Genomic DNA, 19,702 nt, shown 5'->3' with positions numbered 1-19,702 from the left:
AGCATTCAAAATTCCAGTCACAGATCACACATAACTATTCTCATTTTTCCATTCATTCAGGTTCCCCATCTGGTCCCCCCTCTCCTTTCCCTCCTTCCTCCCCCTTCCCCTCCCCGGTCCCCCCTTGCCAATTAAGAACTTCACTGCAGTCCCACGGCACTTGAGTCATTTCTATTTTTAATTTACTTAGGGCCGGATTTTAATACCTACGCGCTGGCGTACATTTGTGCACGCACAAATCTACACCTGATTTTATAACATGTATGCGCAGCCGCGCGCATGTTATAAAATCTGGGGTCGGCGCGCACATGTTATAAAATCTTGAGTCGGCGTGCACAAGGGGGTGCACTATAGTGCACCTTGCACGCATCGAGCCCTTGGGGAGCCCTGCTGGCTTTCCCCGTTCCCTCCGAGGCCGCTCCGAAATTGGTCTCTTGGAGGGAACTTTCCTTCTGACCCCCCCCCACCTTCCCTTCCCTTCCCCTACCTATCCCGCCCCCCAGCCCTACCTAAAAACCCCCCTAACTTTATTTTATAAGTTGCGCCTGCCTCCGGGCAGGCGTAGTTTGCACGCGCTGGCCGAGTGCCGGTGCACGATCCCCCGGCCCAGCGGCCATATGGAGACCTCTTGCCATGCCCCTGCCCCGGCACCGCCCCCAGACCACCCATTTTTTCAAACCCCGGGACTTACACACGTCCCGGGGCTTTATGCGCGCCGCCGGGCCTTTTGAAAATAGGCCCGGCGTGCGCAGGGCTTTTAAAATCGCCCCCATATTGTGTGAATGTTTTTATTTTGGTCTAATCTCATTTATGTTGGTTTTTTCTTTTCTTTTAAACTTATTTTTATGGTCTTAAACTATGTATTATGTATGTTTTTATATTGTAAACCGTTTTGATTAAATTATATTTGGAAAAGCGGTATATAAACACTTTTAAATAAATAAATAAAATTGCTCCTGGCAGACAGCATTGTGATTATAACAAATAACCAGACTTTCCTGTAAGCCCCATTTTAAGTCCACTTGGGACTCCAGAGCAAAAGCCTTAGCAGATTTTATTTCAGATACTACATACAGCTTGAGCTTAGTCCAAAGTAGACAGAAAAGAGGCAGCTTCCGTCTTAGTAGCAAAAAAGAGCGTTTTGTTGTCATAGAGCACTTGGAGCTTAGCTGGAAATAGCAAGGCAAAGCGGATCCCTCTGCGATATAGTTGTGAAAAGACCTCTGACATTTCCTTCCGCTGCGTAGTCACTTGGGCAGAAAAGTAATTGAAAATCAGAATCTTGTTTCCCTGGAACTCCACAGACTGATGCTGATGGAAGGCACCCATTAGTTTAATCTTATGGGACCAATTCAATATGCACGCCATGACGGGCCTGGGTTTCCCTTGCATTCCGCAGCCCACCCCAATGGACACAATCACATCGAAGATGGTAGTTGGGGATTTCCAGGCCTATATGTTCTGGAAGCCATTTTTCAAGGAACTCATATAGTTCCTCCTTGTGCAGCGATTCAGGGAGACCAATGATTTTTAATTGTTGGGTCGGTTATGGTTTCCTGGTCTTTGAGGTGCTCAAGGAGTGTTGCATTTTTACCAGACAAATCGGCAATTTGACACTCTGCCTCGATCAGCCAGTCTTCCTGTGTAGATATTCATTGTTCCACACAAAACTAAACATTTCGACTGGCCCTTCAAGCTGCCTTTAATGTCATCCATTGCGGTTTGAATCTTGATTAAGCGCTCATCTAATGCTGCTGAAACACTGTTAGATATTTGGAGAAGAGCCTCTTCTGACACCACTGCCAACAATTTGTCATCCTCAGTCGTTGCTGCCATTTTAGGATCGCCACTTTTCTTGTCTCTTGCACCTTTCACCACTGTGCTGCTCATAGCCCTGTCACAGCAGCGCTCAGATAGATAATTTCGCAGCCACTTCCCCGAGGATTAGTATTCTGCTCTCATAGAGTAGTTTTGGGGTCGGTAAAAGCCAGATAGTAAGGCTTTAAGGGAGGAGATGCTCTGGAGCTCCTACACTCGACCTCCGTTCAGCCCAGCGCCATAACCGGAAGTCTGAGTTTTTGTATTAATAAAGGCTGGTGATCTTTTTAAGGTGGTGAAAAGGTTAATTACTCAGATCCACTTGTTAGCATAAACTAACTTACCTTCCACTGCTAATTTTGAGAGTTTTATTCAATTATTCTCACAGAAAATTGCATTTATATGGGAAGGTTTGGATGCTGGTCCAACTGTTGATATTGTACAGTCAGTAGTTGAGAAAAGTGGGCCACATTTGAGTGTGTTTGTGCCTTGAGATGATTGGGAGCTAGAAGCTATTCTGATCCAAATTAGGCCAAGTTTGTGTGTCACTGATCCATCCTGGCTGGTAAAAAATCAGCAAAACAATTAATTATGCTCTTCTCATTAGTTATAGGATGCTATTGTTAAGCTATTATTGAAAAAAAAACCTCTTTGAAGCCAAATAATTTGAAAAAATTTCATCCAGAATCTAATCTTCCTTCTCCATCAAAAATATTACAAAAAGTAGTTGATCATCAACTGTTTTTTTCCCTTTTGGAAGAATTTAATCCTTATGAGAGCTGGAACTGAAGGCCCTCCCAAGAATGTCTAAAGGAAAACTTGCAAAAAGGATTTATTCAACTTCACTAACTAGGGTACCCATCTTCTTCATGCGCAGGGTTGGTGCAAGAGTATTAGGCATCCTAGGTGAACCTTACAACTTTGCACCTCCCCACAACCACCCCGCCCCCCTGACCTCAATTCTGTCCACAAACCCCAGCCCAGTCCACCACAATTAAAAATTATTCATTTTATAATAACATTTACATGAAAAAGACAAAGTTCAGTTTTATGAATTAAAAATATTACTTACACCATATATATTACATTTACAGATACTGCTGTGTGCCAACCAGAAAACACTGCAAAAATACAAAAGCAATTTTGCATGTGGGTTTGGCACTCAGAAAGCCATGAATAAACTGAATTAAAATTACAATTAAGTACACCTCCCATACAAAATCAGCACTAAGTGCCAATACTTAACAATAACCACCTTACCTATGAAAGAAAAGGCAATATTGCAAATATTACACCAGGTCCTAAAACACCAATACATCTCCTATTAGGAAAACAGAACAAGCCAAGCTGCTATAGATCCCTACCGAGAAACTACACACTACCAGAATACCTCACCTCAGTCACTCATGCAGTACAAAAACAAATCTCACCAAACAGAATAAAAAGACTATAAAGTATAAATAGAAATGTGAATACAAACTGAACTGGAAACCACAACAAGCCAGACTCTGTATGAAGTGCAACAATGAAAAACAGAATCACCACCAGTCCTCATAAATCAAACAAAATCAAGAAATATAAATTAATCATAATAAACCATACTAATAAAAAGAATAATTGCCACACAGATGACAAACAGAAAAATATCCAATAATTAAGAACTCATATAAAAAGTTTTAAAATTTCTAACCAGCAGTAAAATATTTCAAAATAGCAGACACATTAAACACCCAATAATTAAAAGAAGAAGGAAATAATCTCCACTTCCCATGCCTGAAAACTTTTGATTTCCAATCATCCTGAGCTTGTCATGGATTAGTGAGGGGGGGGGGGGCGCCGCAAACCTTTTTCATACACATCTACCACAGGCATGTTCCCATTCACACACACACACACACTACACAAGCAGGGTCCACAGGTCTCTCTTACTCCTCTGCTGTTGCTGCTGCCACCACCTGGTGCCTCCCTCCTTGGGGGAGAACAGGATTCTTTGCAGAGCTGTAGGAGTCCTTTCTGCAGCTCCTCCTCATGAGCCATCTGACTTCACGGTAATCAACACTTAGGGTGTTAACACGAGATGCACATAAGAGAAGGGCTAACACCGTGAGTGTTGAGTATCTTGGAAGCGGACAGCGCACATGAAGGAACAGCAGAAGAATTTCCCTCTTCCGGCACAGTGCGGGCCTCTCTCTTCTTCTGCTGCCAATGGGTTGGAGTCCACCGGCGGCTGCATGGACCTCTTGCTGCTCTCTTTAGTAGGCCCCTTCTGCTACCCTCCCTTCTGTCTTCTGCCGCGGGTGGGTTGGGCTTCACCCACAGTCCTCCTGGACCTCTCTTTCTTGCATCTTCCACTACAGGTGGGTTGGGTTCCACCCACAGCCTTCTCCAATCTTCTGTCTTTGGCTGCGGGCAGTTTGGGCTCCACCTGTGGCTCCTCCCAGGCTTCTCTTTCTTTTCTTCAGCCGTGGATTCCACCCATGTCCCTGCCTGGTGTCTCTCTCCTTAGGCCTTTCCTTATTTTCAGCCACAGACTGTGGGCTACTCTCCTTGTTTTCCCCACTGGCTGAATGGGCTCTTCCAGTGGCCTCTCTCTATCTTTGGCAACAGCAATGGGTGGCTCGTGCTGGCGACTTTGGCGCCCCCTAAGGATTGATGCTCTAGGCGACTGCTTAGTTCGCCTAGTGGATGCGCAGACCCTGTTCGTGCCCATGAAGGACTGTTCCCTCCGACCTTGTATTGACTACTGATTCTTAAACACCATAACGATTAGCAACCACTACCCCTGCCTCTTGTTAATGAACTACTGGAATGCCTTCAGGTGACCCACAGTCACTAGCCTCTATTTGTACTCTTAGGAAGGGAGATGAATGTAAGATGGTGTTTTCAACACAATGTGTCCACTTTGAATACCTGGTGATTCTATTTGGTTTATGAAATGCTCCTGCTATGTTCCAAAACCTGGTAAATAAAATATTTTGTGACATGCTAGTTCAGCGTGTAGTTATCTACCTGGATGACATCTTGATATTTTCTAAAGAAATCAGTGGAATTTTGTGGATAAATTTTACCCAAACGAATACAAATGGACCCCAGTAAGGTCAGTGCAGTAGCCCGATGGCCTGTCCCAAAAAATTGTTAAGGAAATCCAAAGCTTCCTGGGGTTTGAGATGTTTTATACTGGGCTTTTCCAAACTGACAGTTCCTCTAACAGAGGTTTTGAAGAAGGAGACTTCTTTCAAGTGGATCCACAAACAGCAATTGGTATTTATTCAGCTGAAGGCAGTCTTTATCACTGCCCCGATCCTAATATATCCAGATCCACAGAAACCATTATAGTTGAGGCTGATGCATTAAGGGTGGCTATTGGGGCTAATCTATTGCAAAAGAGGGGACCTAAAGACCTCCTTCATCCATGTGCCTTCTACTCTCATTAAGTTACAGCCACTGAAAATAACTATCACGTCTATGATAAGGAACGTCTGGCTATAAAAACTGCGTTTGAGAATTGGTGTCACCTTCTGGAAGAAGCCCGTCACCAATCCAGGATTTCACTGACCACAAGAATCTAGAATTTCTAAAGATCACGCAAAACATGAATTCCAGGCAAGCTTGTTGGTCTCTCTTCTTTTCCCGGTTTGATTTCATATTAACTTACTGACCAGGCTTCCTGAACAGTAAGGCAGATACTTTACCCCAGAGGGGAAGGGAAGAATCTGCAGATCCAGAAGCTCCCATCACAATCCTTTGACTGGAGAACTTTGCCTTCAGGAATTAGAAATTCTGAATTGATGGAGGAAATACTTGGGAACCTGCAGCATGACGAGTTTGCACACGTCTGGCCAAAAGATATCGTTTGGAGTATATAGTCAATCCTTTATAGAAAGGATTAACTATACTCTGGAAGGTCTGTCATGTTTGGAAGTTCTGCAAAGCTGCAATGATCTAGCAGGTCATTATGATTATCATAAAAACTAGTTGCTTGGGAATTTTGGTGGCCAGGATATAGTCAAAATAGAACCGAATACGTCTCCTCTTATAAAGTCTGTGCCCAGAATAAAGTGCCATGTCACACTCCTCATGGACTACTCTTGCCATTTGCAAGGAACAACCACGATTCTGGTGGTGGTGGATTCATTTACTAAGATGGCCCATTTAATAACCACTACAGGTCTGCCCTCTTTCCGTGAAACAGCAGATCTATTATTCATGAAGTAGTGTGTCTCCATAATCTGCCATCTCAAATAGTCTTGGACCGAAGCTCCCAGTTTGTTGCACGTTTTTGACGAGAGATAACTAAGCTCCTGAATGTCCAGCTCCATTTATCATCAGCATATCACTTGCAATCTGGTGAAATCAGATTTTAAAACAGTATCTCTACTGCTTCTGTAACTCATCAGATGAACTGGAAGCAGTTACTCCCTATGGCAGAGTTTGCATATAATAACTTTGAGCCCTTGGTGACTAAAACCTCCCCATTCTTTGCAAGCTATGGTATCCATCCTCATTTCCACTCAAGGGAGGCCGGCAGTCCAGGATCCCTGCAGCGACACAATGGGTAAATGCTTTAACAGAATTACCTTTGCAAATCCAATGTGAATTGGAATGGGCTAAGAATTCACTGAAGAAAGTTGTGGATAGACAACCTTAGAAAGCCCCCCAGTTTACAGTAGAGAATAAAGTCTGGGTCTGCACAAGGTATATAAAGAGCAAAAGACTGTCAAGTAAGCTTGAGCTGCCCACATCCCTCTAAATAATGCCTGCAAAAACAAGCACCACGGGGAGAGCAGGACAAGGGTAAAACGTTAACGCTTTCCAAGGTTCAATCTCTCCAGGTATATCTGGATATACAGCACGTAACTCCATATTTTAAAACCAGTGGCCGCAGTATGCGGCGGCTTCTTACCCGTATCTTTACTGCTGCTCCTAATGAGGAGCAAGTCTACAGGTCTCACGTTTTTGACCTTACACGAAAGGATGAAGGATCTGGGTCAACTATAGGTCATGCAGGATGAAGAGTCAGGGGGTCTGGATGACCTTGAGATTGACTGGGCAAACTTTATGGACTAATTGGAAAAAGTGGGAATGTCCCTCACATAAACATGTTTTAAAATCTGCTAACCTGCACAAGTTAAAGCTGTCAATTTCTTAAGGAAGATACATGAAGTAGATATGCTCATATACGGCCGGATTTTAAAAGGGTTATGCACATAGGTTATGCGCGTAACCCTTTTAAAAGCCCCTGCGCGCGCCCCGGGACGCGCATAAGTCCCGGGGCTTCGCAAGGGGGGGGCGTGTCGGGGGCGTGCCGGGTGGGCGGCGCGATTTTCGGGGCATGTCGGGGGCGTGGCGCTGGCCCGGGGGGGTGGTGAGGCCTCCAGACCAGCCCCTGGGTCAGGTGATGGCGCGCCAGCAGCCTGCTGGCGCGCGCAAAGTTACATCTGCCTCCGGCCGGCGTAACTTTGCCAACAAAGGAAGGGGGAAGGGTTAGATAGGGCCAGGGGGGGGGGGGGTGGGTTAGGTAGGGGAAGGGAGGGGAAGGTGCGGGGGGTAGAAGGAAAGTTCCCTCAGAGGCCACTCCGATTTCGGAGTGGCCTCTGAGGGAACGGGCAGCGCGCGCAGGGCTCGGCACGCGCAAGTTGCACAAATGTGCACCCCCTTGCACGCGCCGACCCCAGATTTTATAAGATACTCCCTCCGAGGCCACTCCGATTTCGGAGTGGCCTCGGAGGGAACGGGCAGCGCGCGCAGGGCTCGGCACGCGCAAGTTGCACAAATATGCACCCCCTTGCACGCGCCGACCCCAGATTTTATAAGATACTCGCGGCTACTCCTGCACATGTACGCCAGATTTTATAACATGCATGCGCAGGCGCGTGCATGTTATAAAATTGGGGGTCGGCGCACGCGAAGGGGTGCACAATTGTGCACCTTGCACGTGCTGAGCCGCGCTGCCTTCCCCCATTCCTTCCCCCTAACATGACCTTCCCACCCCTTCCCCTAACCTTTCCCCCCCCAGCCCTACTCTAATCGCCCCCAAAATTTTTATTTTACCTTTTGCACCTGCCTCTGGGCAGGCGCAAGTTGCGTGCGCCGGCAGCCTGCCGGCACATGATTCTTGGACACAACGGCAATGGCCGCTGTGTTAGAAGCCTCTGGCCCCACCCCCACCCCTTTTTGCAAGCCCTGGGACTTAGACGCGTCCCGGGGCTTTACGCGCATCACCAGGCCTCTATAAAATAGGCCCGGCGCACGTAAGAGCGGTTACGTGTGTAAATCCTCTGGATTTACGCGCATAACATTTTTAAAATCCGGCCCATAACCTCTTAAAATTAGGAGCATGCTTACGCACGCTCAGCGTATTTTAAATCTTACATGCGGAAACATGTGCACAATTTCAAATTCCAGTGCATGTTCGTTCGCATGCCGTTACACGCATATATGGGTGTCCATGCACTCATTTTAAAATTAGCCTGTAATAGCACACCATTCCAGACTCAACATGAGGGAGCTACAAACCCACATTAACTACTTCTCTGTTCTCTCCCATCCAGTAAATGGATTATTCCTTTTCATAGTAAATCGGGCTCTGGTAGAGATCTGGGAGGACAAAACTGATGGCGATACACAAAGTCCAAAAGATACACTTACTGCAACAGAATCCACAGCACAAAAAAAAAAGAAATCATAGTTTTCCTACCCTTTCAGGACAGGTACCCCTTCTCTCCCTGGGTCCTTCCAGTACCTGTTTGAGATATGCAATCAGTTCTTCCAAGGTCTTTTTCTCTTCCTCCAATAATATTTAATACCTGGTAATTTATAGATTCCAGCTAACTTTTCCAATGCATGACACTTTTCTGAAAATGTACTAACTGATGGAAATCTATGCCCTGCATCAAAATTCCTTCTCCTTGCAGATAAAAATCTCCCAGAATTAAGACTCTGGGATAAATCTCCACTATAAATTAAATTGTAGAGCTCCTGAAGGGAGTTTGCTGAGGTATGATAGTCCCCATAAATTAACATGACCCCTAGATCTCGGGTTTCTGATGAAACAGAAATCAATCCATCCTAGCTGGTTGGTGAGCTGGTGTTGAAGTGAGTAGCAAAGAATTTTTGAAAATCATGGCAACATCTCCCTAGATTTAATGAAAGCCAAAAACCCAAAGGGCAAGCTAACCCCACAGCCGATTCCTCTCCCTCCCTTAGCCATGCTTTGGATAAACATAAAAAAAATCCATCTTCATATAAAAAGATAGGAATTTGAGGTCCTTTCTTTTAAGGACCTAACATTTAGTATGACATCTTTAAAACTAGTCTATCTACAGACCTCAAGGGCAGGATACTCAGGGCTGGTCCTTCCATTAGGCAAACTAAGTGGTTGCCTAGAGTGTCAAAATTTTGGGGGCAGGAAAATTCTTCCATTGTGAGGCAGAGAGGGATGCTGTGCCAGATCTAATACCTACCAAAGAAGGGAGCATTCTGCTGAAGCCACTGCTGCCAGTAAGAGGGAACACTCTGCTGGAGCTGCTACTAATAGGTAAGTTGGGGAAGTGGGTGCACGGTCGAAGGTTTGCCTAGGGTGCCAGATACTCTTGCCTGTACTGAGGACGCTAGATTGTACAAGGGCGATCATAACTCAAGTAATTCTCTGCAAATAAAGTCCCATCCCTTTTTCTATCCTTCCCTTAAACCACCTTTGACCTACCATCACTTCAACAGAGAAAACAGCCTTCTAGACATGGTAACTACCTACTGAAATATGCTGGAACATAGAATATCAGACGTATAAAGGCATAACCTCCATCAGCTCATACAACAAACATTTAAAGTAGGCAACCAAAACCAACAGATACTCCAAAAGCCCCCACTCTGGTATTTTGGACTATTATGAGACAAATTCTATACACTCGAAATAAGACTACAGACAAATCTGAAATTATTCAAAACTAATCTGAAAACCTGGCTTTTTAAACAAGCATTTTATAAAGATAAAGAAAAGGAGAAAAATAGTTGAGCGATAAGGATGCACCAAGCTAGACGTTTTTAGTAACCTACATAAGCATATTAATGTTAAAATCAAACTGCCTAATTTGTTCCTAACAATCAGGTTTAACTTACACACCTAGTTTATTATTTTAAATTGTTACTGTACTATGATGGCACACGAGTAATTTGTAATCTATACCACCCATATTTCTCTTTATTGTGCCCTTCTGTAAACCGTTGTGATGGTATTTAACTTAACGACGGTAAAGAAAAAATGTTTTTAAATAAATAAATAAAACATTTCTAGGTCCATATTCAGTCACTGTCCAGATATCTAAAGTTAGTCAGATAAACTTATCTGGCTAACTTTGGAGGTATATTCAATAGCACAGCCGCAATACTGAATATAACTGGGTATCCAACTTTATCTGTCTAATTTTAGGACAGCTCTTTGGCCCAACCAGACTTAGCCAGTTAAATTAGCCAGCTAACTCTGAATATTGGAGTTAGCTAGATAACTTAGCCAGCTAACTCAACTCCTTCCACTTATGCCCCTGGAACGCTCCTAACATATCAGGCTAAATTATAGCTAACTTATTAACCAGCTAATATTTAGCTGGATAAGTGCCCAAACTTCATTTAGCCTGATAATTTCTGAGTTATTCAGTTAAATTCTTTTGAATATGGACTTCTTCCTTTCAATTTTAATTAATATAAAACCAAACCAATGGATTTTTTTTTTCTAAAACAGAACATAAGCAGGGTAATTTTCAAAGGTAAGAGAGACAGAAAACCTCATTAGTAATTCAGCATCTGGGGAGCTACATGGATTTTATTCCTAGGTTCTCTGGTTATGGAATGGCTGAGACTTCTCCCCTCCCCCAGAGACCATGATCATTACCAGCTATCACACCCACCCCAGAAAACATATTGAGGCAATACCAGAACCATTCCCAACTCCAAAGACTAAACAAAATTCTCTTTAAAAATTAGAAACATGATGGCAGAAAACAACCAACTGGCCCATCCAGTCTGCCCATCATAGTGTCATTCTTTGACAAGAAGGAATTTATCCTATTTTTTAAATTTAATTAAAATATGCAGACATGTTTGTGTTATAAATCAATTGGCACTTTTCAAATGATGTTATTTTGTTGTACAACACTGTTTTGTATTTTGTCTAAACGCAGTCTTGATTATATTTTATATACTTTTTTATTGTAAAGCCACTTGGATAAATTATTTTACAGGCGGTATATTAGATTCAATAACTAATAATAATAACATGCTGGAGTATGCCTGTGAATGTGTTTTCAATTTTTATGAACACCTTTTTCTCTTTTTATTTGGATCAGCACAGAAAATATTTGCACCTGACTGAACACTAGACCTGCTCTTTTGGAGATTATGGTGTCCTTTATGTCACTTGGCATCGACCTTTTTAAAGCAAAGTTTAAAAAGTGGCAAAACTGAAGATGAAAAGCTGAACAAACTCACCTGAGTATACCATGGAAAGGTAGAAGACAAATCTAAATAAAAATAAATAGAATGGCAAACTATCCTGAAGTTACTTATAAAGGGAAACTAGTTGCTGAGCTAATTTAATGGCTGATACTGGCTCAGTGGTCAATGAATTTCTGTTCTGATCACATCATGGCCATTTTAGCTGTTCTGTTCCTCCCTGGACTTTTGGCTGAAATTGAGATACTGGGGATAGGGGAGGTGGATTACACTCTGCCACTCAAACCCACTGGGAACAAAATCATTTGGACTTTGCCCAAACCCAGAGGATTAAACCACCTTAAAACTAATTTGAAAATAAAATACAATTTTGGTGTTTCTCCAGCAGAGTAGTTGCTTCTAGGATTGCAGGGTAGAAGCATAAAGTAATGTAAAAAAAACACTGTGTTGAATGGTTACTTCATGCTGGCATATCCCATTCAACTAGCTTGACAGCAGAATAACGTTTTTTCCTTAAATATTACTGAAAAAATAAAGATTTATCAAAAGCAATTCAGGTTTTACTTACAGAAGAGAGAAATCCAGCTACACAGCATCTTGATGGCAGACTTTGCCTGTGATTTCATGGCTTTCCTTCATCCCCTTCTTACCCATGAAATAAAAAACGTGCCCCAGTTTATACGTTGAGACGTTTAGCAAAGGCAAAAAAGTGACATACTGGATTTCTTCCAAAGCTATCAGCTTCTCTCAAAACAGGTTCTGTGATCCCAGAAGCCCCTCCACAGCCTTAGTAGACCCCAGAGGTGATGACCTCCTCTGCAATGCTGATTCCCTCATTCAGCTTCTGCCCACTTTGTCTGATCCAGTGCACAACAAGCAGACGCTATCAAAGACTTCCTGCTTCCATCACACAGTGCCAGAGGAGAAGGGGAGAAACCAGTTTGACTGTTTTCTTTTGTTCTGTTTTGTTCTTTAGATATTCTGGTGCGACGCACTGGAAGGACGGGTTTCAGGAAATTTGCTAGACACGATCCATATTCCGTTTTAAAAACCTCTTCTGTGACTGCTCCATTTAAATTCTGTAAATTGAAAAAGAAGGACTGCTTATTAAACAAACATCATGGCATCCGAAAGCCAGGGCATTCCACCCAGGATATCATTAATATCTCTGATATACACAACCACCCATATCTGCATGATAGATTAGTACGAAAGTGAGGACAGTCTCTGTGCAAGAATGAAACCTTGAGGTAATGCTTGCGCACGATTGCTCTGTGATGTCCAGCTCAGATCCGTGAATAAAAAATCCCACCATCAGGTTAGTTTAATAACAGAAGAAGTTCAGAACATGGGTGCAAACACCAGCGAGGCCAGATTCTTACATTTAAAGTATTCTGCAAATATTGCATAATTAAGGTACTCTGTTTCTTGCAATTCAGCAGCACTTGCAGCAAAATATCCCTTTTGCCATGGAATTGGGTGAAATGGACTTCTCATAATAGCAGAGGGTTAGCACTAGCACTGCACGCCTCACACCACTGATAAAGACTACCGGAGCTTCAGAGTGTCAGCAACAAGTTCCACCAGAGAAGAAGCCAGCAGCCTGGGGGAAAGGTGGAAATAAAGGTGAAAGCTGATATCAATATGATTATGGGGGGGGGGGGGGGGGTTGTAGCTGGAAAAAGCACTTTTGTTTACCATAAACGGTGTTTTCCATAGATAGCATGATGAATTAGCCTTGACATAAGGGTGACTTCATCCAGCAGCACCAAACAAACTCGTTTCTTCTAGCTAGTACAGAATGTGTGGGAATTCCTACATGGATGCTATCTCAGTCAATTTTAGAGCTACATCCAGCTAGGCAGTCGATTCTGCAGAGAGATGGAGTATTTAGCTTGACTAATTCATCCTATCTACAGAAAACACTGTTTACAGTAAACAAGCATGCTTTTTCCATTGATAAGCATGGCTGAATTAGCTATGACATGTGGGGTATCCCAAGCCGAACACTGCAGCAGAGTGTTTACTGAATTAGCAACCCAAACCCCACTGTGGAGAGTAGGCCACTGGGTGAACAAGCTAAGTAAAACTGTTTGTCTGAATTTACTGCCACTCCATAAGAGGTTGTCCAGACAGTAATGGGACATAGAGATGTGCACTGATGACCAAGTTGCAGGTTTGCAGATGTCTTTGAGAGGTACTGCTTGTAGATGAAAAATGGAAGATGTTATAACTATAACCTGATGAGCTTTGATATAGTCTGTAGTTTATAGGCCTGTGGCTGTGTAGTAGTGCTGTATGCAGTTCGCTATCCAATTAGACCATGTAGTTTTAGTGACTGTTATGCCAAGTCTCTTAGGCTCATAAGATATGAAGAGCTGTGAATCTTGGCAATGCAGCTGAGTTCTTCTCTTGCAGGAGGCCAAAGCTGTTTTGCAATCTATAGTATGAAGGGGCTGTCTCCCTTTCATGTGCGTGTGGCCTCAGAAAGAAGGTAGGCAATAAGGTGGACTGATTAATGTAGAAATGTCGTATGAGTGAGAAGCACTACCTTATTGTGGAAGAACTGCATATATAGTGGATAGTGAAGTAATACTTGAAATTCCCTGACTCTTCTGGCTGATGTTACTGCTACATGAACACTACTTTCTATATCAAAAACTTAAAAGAAATTAATTCTAATGGTTTGAAGGGTGGCTTCATCTACTGAGACGGATTCAGGTTTCAATGCACCAGATATTTAACTTGCCTTAAGCCTTTTATAAACCTCAATACCAATGTATGAGTTGAGATAGGTTTACTATAGATTTAAACATGGTATATCATTGTGGCACCAAGATGTGCCACAATGATATACCAATGATGAAAATCAAATGAAAATCAATGATATATCAATGATGAAAATTACAGGTGAATTTTCAGAAGGATGCATGCATAAAAATTAGCATATATGTTGTGAGCGCAGCCTTCAGGGGCCGATGGTGTGGGCTCGGTGCGCATCACTTTGCTCTTGTGAGAGCGGAACCCTTGGCCACAGGGCGGCGCAGGTCGAAACATGAGTCGCACCCAGGGTGAGGTGTGTGTGCGTGAATGGGCATCACAGGAGCAGAGATAGACGGAGCTAGGAACACAGGACTACAATGTAGGTCCCTGGCTAGTTCTAGGAACTTGGAACGTTGGAACTTGGGACTCTCGAGGAGAACGACGTGGAGCTTGGGATTTGGAACGTGGAGACGTAGAGCTGAAGACTTCGAACATGGAACTTGGAACAAAGACTTAGGACAAGGAAGGCGAGTCCCTCAGGCACCCTACACAGCACATGGGGCTGGTCGCGGACCACACTGTTCCCTTTGCGTCCTACACTGCCGGATGGCTGGTCGCGGACCATGAGGAGATCGGGGCGAGCTCAGGAGTCTCATAGCGCAGATTAGTGGAAACCCCTCGGATCCTGCAGCGTCGAAACTATGGAATCAGATAATTCCCAACATTCTGTTTGCTTTTTTGACTGCCGCAGCACACTGAACCGATGATTTCAATGTGTTATCTACTATGACGTCTAGATCTCTTTCTTGGGTGGTAGCACCTAATATGGAATCTAACATTGTGTAACTACAGCATGGGTTATTTTTCCCTATATGCATCACCTTGCACTTATCCACATTAAATTTCATCTGCCATTTCGATGCCCAATTTTCCAGTCTCACAAGGTCTTCCTGCAATTTATCACAATCTGCTTGTGATTTAACTGCTCTGAACAATTTTGTGTCATCTGCAAATTTGATTATCTCACTCGTCGTATTTCTTTCCAGATCATTTATAAATATATTGAAAAGTAAGGGTCCCAATACAGATCCCTGAGGCACTCCACTGACCACTGCCTTCCACTGAGAAAATTGTCCATTTAATCCTACTCTCTGTTTCCTGTCTTTTAGCCAGTTTGTAATCCACGAAAGGACATCGCCACCTATCCCATGACTTTTTACTTTTCCTAGAAGCCTCTCATGAGGAACTTTGTCAAACACCTTCTGAAAATCCAAGTACACTACATCTACCGTTTCATCTTTATCCACATGATTATTAATTCCTTCAAAAAAGTGAAGCAGATTTGTGATGCAAGACTTGCCTTGGGTAAAAGCCATGCTGACTTTGTTCCATTAAACCATGTCTTTCTATATGTTCTGTGATTTTGATATTTAGAACACTTTCCACTATTTTTCCTGGCACTGAAGTCAGGCTAACTGGTCTGTAGTTTCCCGGAGCGCCCCTGGAGCCCTTTTTAAATATTGGGGTTACATTAGCTATCCTCCAGTCTTCAGGTACAATGGATGATTTTAATGATAGGTTACAAATTTTTACTAATAGGTCTGAAATTTCATTTTTTAGTTCCTTCAGAACCCTGGGGTGTATACCATTCGGTCCAGGTGATTTACTACTCTTCAGTTTGTCAATCAGGTCTACCAAATCGTCTAGGTTCACCGTGATTTGGGTCAGTCCATCTGAATCATTACCCATGAAAACCTTCTCTGATACGGGTATCTCCTCAACATCCTCTTCAGTAAACATTGAAGCAAAGAAATCATTTTATCTCTCCGCGATGGCCTTATCTTCTCTAAGTGCCCCTTTAACCCCTCGATCATCTAACGGTCCAACTGACTCCCTCACAGGCTTTCTGCTTCGGATATATTTTAAAAAGTTTTTACTGTGAGTTTTTGCCTCTATGGCCAACATCTTTTCAAATTCTCTCTTAGCCTGTCTTATCAATGTCTTACATTTAACTTGGCAATGCTTATGCTTTATCCTATTTTCTTCTGTTGGATCCTTCTTCCAATTTTTGAATGAATATCTTTTAGCTAAAATAGCTTCTTTCACCTCCCCTTTTAACCATGCCGGTAATCGTTTTGCCTTCTTTCCACCTTTTTTAATGTGTGGAATACATCTGGACTGTGCTTCTAAGATGGTATTTTTTAACAATGACCATGCCTCTTGCACACTTTTTACCTTTGTAGCTGCTCCTTTCAGATTTTTTCTAACAATTTTTCTCATTTTCTCAAAGTTTCCCTTTTGAAAGTTTAGCACGAGAGCCATGGATTTACTTACTGTTTCCCTTCCAGTCATTAATTCAAATTTGATCATATTATGATCACTATTGCCAAGCGGCCCCACCACCGTTACCTCTCTCACCAAATCCTGTGCTCCACTGAGAATTAGATCTAAAATTGCTCCCTCTCTTGTCGGTTCCTGAACCAATTGCTCCATAAAAATATCATTTATTCCATCCAGGAACTTTATATCTCTACCGATGATACATTTACCAAGTCAATATTGGGGTAATTGAAGTCTAATCCCAAATTTCTCTTACTATATAGTCCCACGATTGAAACAATCTATGACTAGAACACATGGTACTGGAAACTTTATCGATTTACAATGCTGTATATGACGATACTTATATATATTTAAAATATAAATTTAAGGACCATCATACCACCCATGGTGCTCACAAGTTAGAACTTGTATCTCATGCACTTCATTTGGATCACTTTTAATCATTGGTCCGAATCGGCTAGCATCCAAAACTTCAGTATTCAATTTTTTTGTTTTTTTGTTTTTTAACGTTATGTATTAAAAAGGTATAAACTTCCCTTCTGTAGCTGTCGGGGTCAATCGTCCGATGCGCGCGTTTCGCAACACTGCTGCTTCAGAGACATCGGTTTAAACTCTCCTGATCCAGCACTCCCCTTCCAATTCATTAACGGGGATATAGACAGGTCTTCAACGGTGCAAATTTGTGCGAAAAACATGAGCGATGCTGCAGGTCCGTCAATTTTTCAGACCCGACGCCATTTCCCCGCCATTTCCCGACGCCATTTCCCCGCCATTTCCCCACTTTTAAAGCGGGGAAATGGCGTCGGGTCTGAAAAATTGACGGACCTGCAGCATCGCTCAAGTTTTTCGCACAAATTCGCACCGTTGAAGACCTGTCTATATCCCCGTTAATGAATTGGAAGGGGACTACTGGATCAGGAGAGTTTAAACCGATGTCTCTGAAGCAGCAGTGTTGCAAAGCGCGCACGTTGGACGATTGACCCCGACAGCTACAGAAGGGAAGTTTATACCTTTTAATACATAACGTTAAAAAACAAAAAAACAAAAAAATTGAATACTGAAGTTTTGGATGCTAGCCGATTCGGACCAATGATTAAAAGTGACCCAAATGAAGTGCATGAGATACAAGTTCTAACTTGTGAGCACCATGGGTGGTATGATGGTCCTTAAATTTATATTTTAAATATATATAAGTATCGTCATATACAGCATTGTAAATCGATAAAGTTTCCAGTACCACGTGTTCTAGTCATAGGTAATTGAAGTCTCCCATTATTACCGCACTACCAATTTGGTTAGCTTCCCTAATTTCTCTTAGCATTTCACTGTCAGTCTCACCATCTTCAGCAAGTGGATGGTAGTATACTCCTATCACTATAGTCTTCTCCGACATATAAGGGATTTCCACCCATAAAGATTCAATTGCGCGTTTAGTCTCATGCAGGATGTTTATCTTGTTGGACTCTATGCCATCCCGGACATAAAGTGCCACACCGCCTCCCGGGTGCTCCTCTCTGTCATTGCGATATAATTTGTACCCCGGTATAGCACTGTCCCATTGGTTGTCCTCCTCCACCATGTCTCTGAGATGCCAATGTCTATGTCATCATTCACTGCTGTACATTCTGAGATGCCAATGTCTATGTCATCATTCACTGCTGTACATTCTAATTCTCCCATCTTCCCCTGTTCGATGTAAACCGATCTGATATGGTCATCTAACCATGAAGGTCAGTACAGAAAAGTATTAAATAAATAAATCTTACTTCTTAGACTTCTGGCATTAGCAAAAAACATTTCAAAGTTTGTTTTTTGTTTGAATTTACATTCTGCTTTTAATTGATAGGGGTAAGTTAGAATTTATTTTAGCTCAGGTGAGTTTTTAGTTACAGGCACTTGGACTACTTTTCTTATTATTGGAACCTCACTGTCGGGATGCCCTAATTCTAATGCATCATTAGTATCCTTTGAAGATACCTCTCTCTGAACCATGCACTGCTGAGCGACTGTCAGCTTTCCCCTTTGTTCTAGTTTAAAAGCTGCTCTATCTCCTTTTTAAAGTCTGGTTCCACCCTGGTTAAGGTGGAGCCCATCCCTTTGGAAGAGACTCCCCCTTCCCCAAAAGGTTCCCTGGTTCCTAACAAAACTGAATCCCTCTTCCTTGCACCATCGTCTCATCCATGCATTGAGACTCCGGAGCTCTGCCTGCCTCTGGTGACCTGCGCGTGGAACAAGGAGCATTTCAGAGAATACTACCCTGGAGGTTCTGGATTTAAGCTTTCTACCTAAGAGCCTAAATTTGACTTCCAGAACCTCCCTCCCACATTTTACTATGTCGTTGGTGCCCACATGTACCATGACAGCCGGCTCCTCCCCAGCATTGTCTAAAATCCTATCTAGGTGACGCATGAGGTCCGCCACCTTCGCACCAGGTAGGCATGTTACCAGGCGATCCTCATGCCCACCTGCCACTCAGCTGTCTACATTCCTAATAATCGAGTCACCCAGTATGACGGCCGAACTAACCCTTCTCACCTGGGCAGTAGGCCTTGGGGAGATATCATCAGTGCGAAAGGACAATGCATCACCTGGAGAGCAAGTCCTTGCAACAGGATCCTTTCCTGCTGCACCAGGTTGATGCTCTCCAATCATGAGACCTTCTTGCTCCAAGGCAGCACCAGGGCTGCCAGTCTGAAGTTGGGACTTGGCTACTATGTCCCTGAAGGTCTCATCTATATACCTTTCTGTTTGGCTCAGCTCCTCCAGGTCTGCCGCTCTAGCCTCCAGAGATCGAACTCATTCTCTGAGAGCCAGGAGCTCTTTTCATCGCATGCACATGTACAATTTCTCACTGGTGGGTAAAAAATCATACACGTGACACTCGATGCAAAAGACTGGGAAGCCCCCTTCTTGCTGCTGGACTGCTGTCTTCATCTCAAATTTGTTCAGTTCCTACTTAAGTTTTAGGTTGCTATGGGAGTAGGAATGTGTCTAATTAATGTCCTATAAATGTATTAGTGAATTCACTATATGTCTAGTAGTGGTGTACAGGGGAATGATAAAACTCTCAATAAGGCGTTTTTTGTATTTTTTGTAAGTGGCACCTGCCTATAAATTAAAGGATGAGCTAGGGGTGGGTGGGTGGGTGAGGGGTGGGAAATACAAACAGTCTAACTTCAGTTAGTCATCCAGAGTGACTCACTGCTCTCTTGATTAACAAATGTTGGTACATAATCAAACCAAATCACACTACCTCAACACTTTTCTAAGGTGAGTAACTGAACTTTTCAACCTTTTTACTTAGGTATACACTGCTCCTAGCTTATTTCTA

The 19,702-nt window shown here is 43.0% G+C and overlaps 1 protein-coding gene across 1 annotated transcript in view; it reads right to left on the bottom strand.

The window, feature by feature from the left end:
• IL34 (interleukin 34) overlaps positions 1-19,702 on the bottom strand; it is a 163,188-nt gene that overhangs the window by 78,957 nt on the left and 64,529 nt on the right. Inside the window, exon 2 of the mRNA XM_029608912.1 lies at positions 11,834-12,344. Coding sequence (XP_029464772.1) covers positions 11,834-11,891 — 58 coding nt within the window. The 5' untranslated portion in view covers positions 11,892-12,344. The remainder of the gene's footprint in view (positions 1-11,833; positions 12,345-19,702) is intronic.

Source organism: Rhinatrema bivittatum, chromosome 7 (genome assembly GCF_901001135.1).
Source record: "Rhinatrema bivittatum chromosome 7, aRhiBiv1.1, whole genome shotgun sequence".
Taxonomy (NCBI): Eukaryota; Metazoa; Chordata; class Amphibia; order Gymnophiona; family Rhinatrematidae; genus Rhinatrema; species Rhinatrema bivittatum.
The sequence above is the reverse complement of the archived record's forward strand: the minus strand, read 5'-3'. Positions and strand labels throughout refer to the sequence as shown.